An 11,311-nucleotide genomic window follows, 5' to 3' on the forward strand; every position below is an offset into this window, starting at 1 on the left:
TTTTCGGTACTGTTCACGGGGCACTATTCATGCGCGTGAGGTCACTGTTCACTGTTCACCCGCGCGGTTACTGTTCACGCGCGGTTACTGTTCACTGCTGCAGAAAATACAGCAGCTTTTAAGAAATTTACAGCATAGCCATTTTTCACTAAAATGGCTCTAACTCCATCATAAGAACTTAGAATTAGACGATTTTGTTCCTATAAGTCACAAATAATAATACAAACACAACCCTTCAAATCGAAACTCAATTCGGAGCTCGTTTGCCCAGTTCAATACCCATTTCGCTCGTTAAACAATTAACTCACATTTCACGTCAAAAACCCAAACGCGACTTGATGAAATTAAACCAAAATTTCCAGATCAGTCCTATAATTCATGATTTAAATTCTGGAAGTCTCAAAATCAAATTTGGATCTCTAGAACTAAAAATGAACCTCTAGATCATTACATGCTTATGCTCAAAACGGTAAAAATCTTCCAAAAACTCTTCCAAAACTTATCCGAGCCTCATGGGATCCCAACAAAGTATACTAACAAGTCCCATAATATGACACAAATTTAGTTGTTCCTTCGAATCACCAAAAACAACGCAAAAATACTAAATTCACCTCGGATTCAAGTCTATGAACTTTGAAACTTCTAACTTTCACATCCGATGACGAAATACGTCAAAACTAGTCCGAATGACTTCAAATTTTGTACACAAATCACATTCGACATTACGGACTTTCCCCATCTTTCGAAACCGCATTTTGACCCCGATATCAAAATTTTCACTTTCGGTCGAATTTTCTCAAAAGCCTTCAAATTTCTATATTTAGTCAAATGACTTCAAAATGACCTCCGGACATCCGAATTCACTTCCGATCACGCTCCCAACTCCATAATTACCATACGGAGCTATTCCCAGACTCAGAATCCCAAACGGACATCTATAACACTGAAATGCCTTCCAACCCAAATTTATGCAATTCTTCTAAAATACTAACTTTCACAATATACGCCGAAATGCTCACGGGTTATCCAAAACCAAATCCGGACATACGCCCAAGTCCGAAATCATCATACAAATATGCTGGAACTTTTAGATCCCAATTCCGAGGTCGTTTACTCAAAATTCCAATCTTAGCCATTTTCTTCAACTTAAGGTTGTCGCAATGAAAAGTTTCTTTCCAATTTGACTCCGAATTTCCCGAAATTCAACTCTGACCATACGTACAAGTTAATATACCTGAAATGAAGTTGTTCATGACTTCCAACTGCTGAACGACGCGCTAGAGCTCAAAATGACCGGCGGGTCGTTACAATTATGCACTCAACTTTATCAAGCAAAGACATTATTGAAAGCTCTTCAGGTGATTCATTTATATTGGTGAACTGAATGAGAAGAAAAAAACAAATTAGTTTGATTAAGGCAGAGTATGTAGACAAATTGTAGATATTTTGTAGGTAAATTGTATAATCATAAATAAAAACCATTTACCTTCATCTATTCCGACTTGATCATTCTGTCTTCAATTGAAGCTAACCAAATCTGACCCTTACTAGCCGACCAGTTAAGTATGCGAGGGATTGAATTAGAAATCCTTGTATCTATATCAGTGTTTACGAAGGAGCAACACTAATACAACCATACTTGTATGGCTAGTGGGAATCCTCAAATGAGATAAGAATGAACAAAAAGATTTAGCATGTGCCTAACTGATTCAATCAACTGTCTGTAAGACTGAATACCCCATGAGTATGTCTCGTACTGACTGGATTCCACCAAATAAAACCTAAAATAATCTACCAACCCAATATGGTCTTTCTCTGAAGGACAAATGAAGAATTCTATGAGATATAGAATACATAACTTTACTGCATCCTCATCATTTACCCAGATTTTGTTGGTTACAATCTATTTTAGGTATGTCTTCTCCACTTTTACCTTGTTTGGAAAGTAACTGTTCATTATCTTACTGACATAATTTGTAGTGTAACCAAAGTCTGTCACCTCGGTATGACATCTAAGACTAGTTATTAATGTATACTCTCTCAATCCAAATTTAACCTCTCACCTTTTAACTCAGCTGAAAAATAGGAAGCATCGGATGAATTCAATTCATACTTCATAAGAAGATGAATAGCTTGATTTTGCATGGATAAATTGGGAAATGACAGCAAATAACCAAAGTATGTCTTCTCGAATAGCTTCAAATCATTTGGAGACAAAAGCTCTTTAAGTTGGCTAGGAATGCTAGGGTCACATAATGTCTGGAATCTAAGCACCTCATAATCAACATTATGAGATGCAAAAAAATGTTCATTCTGCACAAAATATAAAATAATCTCACATTAATACAGTGCTTAAAAACATAGATACGTTTGCAATTTATCTACAAAATAACTATAAAAATATACAAAATATCAACAATTTTAAACGGATCAATAAAGCTACAATTAATCTTCAAAATAAAGAAAATAATCTCACATTAATTCAGTGCTTAAAAAACATAGATACATTTGCAATTTATATACAATATAACAACAAAATATCTACAATTTTAAACATATCAATATAGCTACAATTAATCTTCAAAATAAAGACAAATAATCTATGAAGCAGAAAAAACACAGATTATGTAGATTTTTAACAACTAAAACAAACGAAATAATTAGTGAAGAAATTACTAAATTCTTACTTTCACCAATGACCGTTTTCGAACATTTTTAGGAGATTTAACAGTAGGGAATTTTTTTGAAGTTTTCTTCTTTTTGGGAGTTTTTGAACTTGGAGACACCTTCGCTTTCTTTCCAGGTTTACTGATAGGCACATCTTCTACAAAATCATCACCGAACACTATCTCTTTTCCTTTCTTTTTCGCTTGTTTGATTGGCCTTGAAGATTCTCTAGCATCGAAATCATATTTTTGTTTAGTTCTAGCTTCAATCCTGATTTGACGCGGAGAAAGACTATGCTTCTTATCTACAATTGCATCTGCCGATTTTTCATGCTTTTTGGGTGAATGTGGTGATAATACACCCAAATCGAAAGAAGGTATATCAGCTTCTCTAGCTTTTTTAGGGCTGTGCTTTAAAGGTTTGTTCTTCTTCATTGAAAAAATTTGAAGCTAAAGGTAAATGTGTGTATGAACTTTGAAGAATTGACTTCAATTTTGACTGGTTGTAGAAGAAAAAACTTGAAATTGGACGTTAATGGTGAGGATTACATATGTTTCTCTGGTTTTAGCAGAGGAAATAATGGGAAAGAAAAGTGGGTGTGGGGAATAATTTGCTAGTGTTTAAATAATTATGAATTTGTAAAGGAAAACATTATTGGTTGATTAGCTTTGAATAGAATTATTTGAGATATAAAGTAGTAATAATAATAATAATAAAAATAGCAGCAGGAGCAGCAGCAGCAGCAGCAGGAGCAGCAGCAGCAGCAGCAGCAGCAGCAGCAGCAGCAGCAGCAGGAGCAGCAGCAGCAGCAGCAGCAGCAGCAGCAGCAGCAGCAGCAGGAGCAGCAGCAGCAGCAGCAGCAGCAGCAGCAGCAGCAGCAGCAGCAGCAGCAGCAGCAGCAGCAGCAGGAGCAGCAGCAGCAGCAGCAGCAGCAGCAGCAGCAGCAGCAGCAGCAGCAGCAGCAGCAGCAGCAGCAGCAGCAGCAGCAGCAAGTAGAACCTCGATCTACACCATGTATTTATTTAGGATTTTCTAATAAATTTATAGCCATCAGTGTTTTGATCCAGTTAATTCCAAAATATATGTATCCAGGGATGTAGTTTTTCTAGAAGACACTTTTCCTTTTCAAAATATTTTTCATATTTCATAAGTAAGGATAATGTAGCTTGGGATAATATTTCTATTGAACAACCAACCAAAGAGGATAATAATTTAACTTTAAATTCCTCTTATTAGCTTCCACCACCGGTGACTACACTGCCCACGGTCCCTTAATGCCCACAAGCTATCACATCTTCTTCTGATGGTGTCTCTCAACAATCAGGTAATATTCCTTCTCCTCATACCTCGACTCCTACTTCTTCACCTTCCACACTTGCTCCACAACAGCAGAGAACTACTTCTCATCCTTTAATCTTGGCACCTCAAGTTTTGCCCTCACAACCACTTATCACATATTAAAGACGAGAAAGACCATCCACTCCAAGCCAAAATCCAGGTCCGTCCCACTCTACATCCGCTTCGGCACAACATCAGCCGCAAATGGCTTCTTCCCCACCTCGACCAGAATCCTCTTAGCCTATTCAGTCAGACCCACCAACCCAAACCCAATCAAACCAGCCAACCACCAAAATGCACCCATGATCACTCGATCACAAACTAATAGTCTTAAACCTCGTCAATTTATCACAACCACTGCTTCATTTTAAAAAATTCCCACGAAGCCAAGCTAATTCCTTATTGGAATTCAGCAATGCAAGCCAAATTTGATGCTCTTGTTCGCAACCAGACTTGGGATTTGGTTCCATGTGACTCTTCCAAAAACGTAGTGGATTGTAAGTGGCTATTCCGTATTAAGTATAAACCTGACGGTTCTGTTGATAGGTATAAGGCCCGTTTGGTTGCCAAGGGATTTACTCAGCGTCCTGGACTTGATTACCATTCCACCTTCAGTACAATAGCCAATCCTGCTATTGTCCATCTTGTCCTAACTATAGCTACTCAACTTGATTGGCCTGTTCATCAGCTGGATGTTAACAATGCCTTCTTGCAAGGTAGTCTTGATGAAGAAGTCTATATGCGGCAGCCACCGGGATTTGAAAGTTCTGAGAATCCTACCCATGTATGTCGTCTTCAAAAGGCAATTTATGGCCTCAAGCAGGCTCCTCGTGCTTGGTATACTGAACTCAAAAACTATCTGTTTACTTTGGGTTTTTTTAAATCCCGATTTGATTCCTCGCTCTTCATTTTGCATAAATATGGGTTCACTGTGTACATTTTAGCCTATGTTGATGATATTTTAGTGACTGGTAATCACCAACGAGGTGTTCATTATATCATTGAGGCTCTCTCGAAACGTTTTTCACTGAAGGATTTAGGACCTCTTCATTACTTTCTTGGTGTTGAGGTAATTCATTCCTCTACTGGTCTCTTTCTCTCTCAACAAAAGTATACTATGGACCTACTGCATGAGGTTGCGATGTATAATTGCAAAGGTGTTTCTATACCCATGACATCTACTGTTGTTTTTGACCCCTCACCTGATGATCATCTAGTTGATGGTTCTTTTTACCGACGCATTATTGGTAAGCTTCATTACCTTTCTTTCACTCGTCCCGATATAGCTTATGATGTCGGCAAGTTATCACAGGCTATGCATCAACCGCTTATGTCACATTGGGTTGCTCTTAAGAGGCTTCTCCGCTATTTCCGTTCCACTACTTCCTATGCTGTACACATTGCCAAGGAGAGTGACAGTAGACTGCTTGCTTACTCTGATTCAGACTGGGCGGGAGATCCTCATGATCGCACCTCCACCACTGGTTATGCTATCTATCTTGGTCGTTCTCATATTTCATGGTCTTCGAAGAAGCAACGTTCAGTTTCTCGTTCTTCTACAGAGGCTGAATATCAGGCAGTTGCAGTTGCTGTTTCCGAGACTAATTGGCTCACCCATCTTCTTCAAGAGCTTCAGTTTCCTTTAACTGCAGTTCCGAGAGTTCTTTGTGACAATGTCAGCACCACTTATATTTGTGCCAATCTTGTTTTCCATAGCCGCATGAAGCATGTGGCTATCGACTTCCACTTTGTCCGTGAGCATGTTGAGCACAAACAACTTGAAGTTACCCATTTACATGTTGCGGATCAAGTTGCAAAGCCTCTTCCACAAGCAATTTTCAATAAACATTTTTCCAAGTTGGGCGTCATAGACCTCGATGCCAACTTGCGGGGGCGTAATAGCAGCAGTAACAAGTTATCTCCTTCTGTATAGGACTTTTTGTTATTCTGTTTATAATATCTCTTTTGGTGCTTATCGAATTCCTTTTGTTTAGGATTGTTATTCACATAGGTTTTTCTGTATCCTAGATTCTCTCTAAGTTGTTACATTATTCACAACTTTTATGTACTACACTTGGCTATATAAAGCCAACCTTATAATCAATATAACATAAGTTCTTCTTCTGCCTTTATCATTCTTTAAGCACGTCTATCCAAACACATAAATACTATTTAAAAATTCAGTTTCAGCACTTCAAGCTTATAGCTATTTACAGTCAGTTGATCCAAACGGACTCTTAACCTAAAGAAGAAATTTGCCCATAAGTAAAGGAAAAGGAAAACACTTACACCTGTACTTGGTGTTTATACTAAATCAAAAGAAATTAAACCTAAAAGACTTACAAGTCAAAAAATGAGAATCCTAAATCAAAGAAAAATGTGAACATTTCCATAGGATAAGTGAAAGTATCTTGTATGAATGCTCAGCTAAATATCTGTACATAACATTTCCAAGACAAAAATGTTAATCCTAGCAATTAACTTTCTGTACTACTAAGTCTATAACTTAACTTATGAATCCATAATATAGGTGGTGTCATCACCATAATCTCCATTAAATTACTCATCAGCTAAAAAAGAAAAAGACGACCAAATATAAGACTGAGCTCTCCGAGCCCTTTGCCGCTTTTTTGTCAGCCCCCAGCCTTTCAAAAATCTGTCTGTAATGCCATTCGTATTATCCAATGTATGCTGCAGGAGTGAGCACACTGTTTTCTCTCCATCATTGGACCGTCTCCTGGCTCTGGAACTCGTCCTACTCGGAGTTTTCCTCCACGTACTTGCTTTAGGAGAAATATTTTTTTCATTTGCCTGATGCAAAAGAGAGTCAACTGCAGGTACTGAATCTCTCAGATTAAGCTTCATAGTCCGACTGCAGTCATTCCTATCGGAAAGAGGTACATCGCGCTCAAAATGGACTTCCATGTGTTGTTCAACCTCATTCTCTGGAAATCTTGCCAAAGCAGCAGCAACTTCAGCAAGCAGACCTAGACATTTATTAGAAGCTTCGGATGGTTCACTGATGGCAGTCTTCGAATACTCCCCAACGGCAGATGATGAAATAAAAATAAGTATATCAGCTGCAACCTTGTCAATTTCCTCGACGAGGTCACTATGGCCTCCTTTTGACAAATGGAGTGATGTACCAATTATAATGTCCTGAGAATCTCCTCTAGGTGGAGAACACTCCTTATTTTCGGGGCTAACAGGACCTTCCACTTCTAGATCTCTTTCTGCAGTAGGCGTCGTTGCTTTACTTGGACTAGACGATAAAAACTCTTCTTTGATGCAAGAGTTTAAGTCAATGCAAATATTAGTTGTTGAAAGCTTGCTATCAATTCTAGCAGCTATAAGGTGATTATTCCTGGTACATTTTCTAGATTCAGGTGTAGAATCAGGAACTACGCTAATGTCAAAAACCTCAGAATTTTTATGAATCTCTACATTTCTTCCTTCAGGGAAATTAAGACGGGAAATGTTGGAGGTATACGCAGACTGGTATTCAGACAAATGGTTAGGAGGTGTCAAATTTAAGTCCATGCCTTTCCCTGAACTAGTGCAGTTAGAGACCTTATTGTCTTTAACAGCAGCGATGTGTTCACATGTATTTTCCCTGATTTGCTGGTGAATGTTTTCACATTCAAATGCAGAATTCTGCCACTCTGATTCAACAGGCTGTACGGGTTCATTTAGGTCAAACAAAAGAGAAGTGCCCCTGCAACTTGAGAGAGAAATTGATGAATCTCCAAAGTTGACTTTAGAATAACATTGAGGTTGAAGCTCTGCTATCATAATATTGGGCCTTTTAACAGGATTTTCCACTTCAAATGGCTCCCCTTCTTCATTGTCAATGTATTCTTCTGCTGGAACTTCAAGATCCAACATTCTCTTTCTTGATATATTGCTCTTTGATGATGATAAGTTGTGTTCTTTTGAGACATCTCGTCCTGAAAAATAATCACCGCCTTGTTGCACAGTCTTACCAGTAGAATTAGAAGACTCTTGAAACATTTCTTTACTTGGTACATATGGCTCGATGCTTGTGAGGTTTACTATGGGCCAATAGGTTTTTCCGAAAATTTCGGACCTTAACTGAGACATAAATGTATTTGACTCGGACTGCGAGTGTAAATGGTCATCCACTAGTTTTCTCCTTTTAATCTCATCCATTAATTCCCTTTGTCTTCCATATATGCGATGGAGTTCCTTAACCTGAAGAGCACACATTTAGATATCTGCTCAATCATGATGCATTTAGTGAATCACCAAGTAATGAAGCACTCTCTCAAGGTTATCATTGAGAAAGACCAAAAATTGATCAGAAACTAAATGCAAACTTACATATAGCAGGCATACACTAGATTCGTCAACAACAACAACAACTATGCATCAATCCCAAGTAAGTTGGGGTCGGCAATATGAATCCTCGCTGAATAACTAGATTTGTCAACCAAAAAAATGAAATGGAGAGAAAGAATCTAGGAAGAAGAATCACCAAATCTAGTAACATCTCAGAAGGTTTATTTTAAAACATGAGAACAGGAATAGGTATATATAAGTATAATTCACTTACATAAAAAACAAACTGAAGATTCAGTCAAATATAGACACTTTTGTAGAAGATGACTATAATCTGTTTCAATGACACTAAACAGCGCAGGTGTATACCTGATATCTAAACGTTGCTTCATGCTTGAGTATCATCTGTCTCAATATTTCCTTTTGATGAACTAAATCTTGGTTCTGGTTCACCATGAATTGAGGCAATGAAATATTGAAGCCTCTGCTACTGTTCCAGGTAATATCATTGTGGGATTTTGACCATGAATTACCACTCAAGGCTGCATTATGATCTCTTGGGTCGTAATATTCTGGGAAATATCCAGTGCACTGCATCTTTCTACCCTCCCTGAAACACAAAACGCTATAGAATTTAGAATATAACATGCAAATAAAACACGATAGTGCACATTATGCTCAACGATAACATAAAAAGCTGGGAACCACTTTTAAGTACTAATAAAACTGCATGTAATGAAGTGCTTGCAAAGTGGTCGCGCATGCTTCTTTCCCTACTTCGAGGGAGAGAGATGAAAACTTCCCACTCTCAAGATGTCTTCTAATTGATGTATTTTTTCTCTCCTTCAAGACTCCAAAAGGAGATAGTTTATTTTCTTCTCAACATTCTCCTATTTGCTTCCCAAATCAAACAAAAATGGACGACTACACTCATTTTCCTCTTTTTATTTTCTCCCTTTCCCTTCTCTCCTCTGGTATAAACAAAGTTAAGCCGTCCAAAAAATCTAGCAGAATTTCCAGTGTTGCAAGCAAAACAAATTTGCATGAATCTATCAGTTTCATTAAAGGTTTCACAGCAGAATTTGAAGGAAAAATAGAAGATAAATTGGCATCACAGATATTGAGAACTTAAGGATATGTTTTTGGACTCATAAGAGTGACCAACAATTGTCAGTAAACTATTATAACAATTTTCTTGTACTCAACACCAAAAGATTTATTTGTCATGTTATGAGTTTCATGTGACAAGGAGCATTATATCGAGAAGAAGTTCAACTGTTGTCATGAATATGCAATCTCATATTAAACTAAAGGACGCATGCTAAAATTCTTCATTGTGTTCTCCACTTCAAAATGGATACAGAGTCATATTTGGGCTATGATAAAGGAAGCATGAAATACTAATTCTGATAGAGCATCCAAGAGATTCGGCTAAGTTCAAACTATCAGATGGAGATGTATATATGTGCTTCAAACTAGTGTTAGCGCCTTAAAACTGACCCTTTTCTTTCTCTTGGAACAAAAATTTGCTAACGAAGCAAGTACTTGATTTAGATTTTAACAGAAGTCACTCCTGACTAATAAAGAGCATCATCTGCACATATGTAAAGTAAGGTAACCTTTATTTTCCTTTCTGACAATTCTCATGCGACAAAGAAATTGTAATGAAGTATAATTAAGGCTATACTTGATTGGCATGAGGAATTGGTTTTCGAATGAAAAGTTGTTCATCACTTTTCATGTTTAAATATAGCATTTCGTGGTTGTTTCAGATTCAATCGGAGTCATTTGTCACAAGTGAGTTCAAAAAACATAAAGCCGAATAGCAAGATCCGTAAACTCATCCAAAACTCAATTTACAAAGTAAATGAAGGAAATGTGGAAGCACACAACAATTCAGCAAGCAATAAACAGGGAAAGCACTTAACAGTGTAGCCTTAGCAGCAGATATTGAAAAAGAAAAGCAGGCACAATTTGAAAAAAAAAACAAAATCACAGTGGTACCCTTGAAACACCCAATTAGAGTAATTAAGAACTTGTTGGAGACAACATCAGAAAACCCCACCTGAATTGACCTCAAAAACTTGAAAACATACATCATAGTCTTAAGATAAGAATTGAAAATGCAAGCACTTTGAAACCAAAATTCAGAACAAAATCATTGAAAAGGGTAAAAAGATCACAATGCACAGATCCAAAGACAAAATCAACAGTCACAAAACGCAGAGACAAGTACAAGACACTTAAAAAATAGAAAGAGAAGAGAGATGAAACACCACCACCATCCCAATACAGCAAATATACACAAACAGATACAACAAGGAGAGGATAAAACATATAAAAACAGGACCTTTACAGTAGAAATCCACTAAGATTGTCATCAGAATTAAGACAATGAAGAGAATTTCAAGAAATTACCTAAGACCAAGTCTTTTAAAATGCTCAACTCAAAATACAACCAACAAAATATCACTCATTTCAACACTAGCTCCAGCTCCTAGCTAACACCAAAGGAATCCAAGAAACCCCATCAACCAGAAAGAGGAGATAGCTCAAAAAGAGTAAAATTTAACTCAAAGAAAAATTGGAACTTTACAAAAAAGAGTCGATAAAGCCAAGAAAAAAGGATGCTTGTTAGATTGTCCAAAGTCAAGGCAAAAATCGAAATGCGGAAAGGATGGAGTATTTTGGATCTGGTGGGGCCACTGTGTCTCTGTACAAAGAGAGAGAAGAATAATTAGTACTAACTGACATGGGATGAGAGAGACATGGAATTTGTCAACATATTTTGGATCTATCTTCCCATTTATATCTATTCTTAGATTTTTCTTTATTTGAAAAATGGATAATCTTTTTAGATTCTTTCCACTATCCTTGTATTCTTCCCATGAACCAATTACAAACTACTTAAAATTCTTTTCCCTTTTTAATAATCACATATTATATGTGATAACAAAATCAGATTTCCAAGCACTATGCGGATAGTTTAGGAGGTAGTTGAACATTT

The 11,311-nt window shown here is 37.2% G+C and overlaps 1 protein-coding gene across 1 annotated transcript; it reads right to left on the minus strand.

Moving 5' to 3' along the window:
• Positions 1–6,372: 6,372 nt before the first annotated feature.
• Positions 6,373–10,949, minus strand: LOC107831665 (uncharacterized). The gene is made up of 3 exons (XM_016659448.2): positions 10,723–10,949; positions 8,674–8,914; positions 6,373–8,217 (listed from the first exon to the last, which is right to left on the minus strand). The coding sequence occupies exons 2-3, from the start codon at positions 8,899–8,901 to the stop codon at positions 6,565–6,567; spliced, it is 1,881 nt and encodes a 626-aa protein (XP_016514934.1). The 5' UTR covers positions 8,902–8,914; positions 10,723–10,949; the 3' UTR covers positions 6,373–6,564.
• Between the last annotated feature and the right edge of the window lie 362 nt (positions 10,950–11,311).

This window comes from Nicotiana tabacum, chromosome 8 (genome assembly GCF_000715075.1).
Source record: "Nicotiana tabacum cultivar K326 chromosome 8, ASM71507v2, whole genome shotgun sequence".
Taxonomy (NCBI): Eukaryota; Viridiplantae; Streptophyta; class Magnoliopsida; order Solanales; family Solanaceae; genus Nicotiana; species Nicotiana tabacum.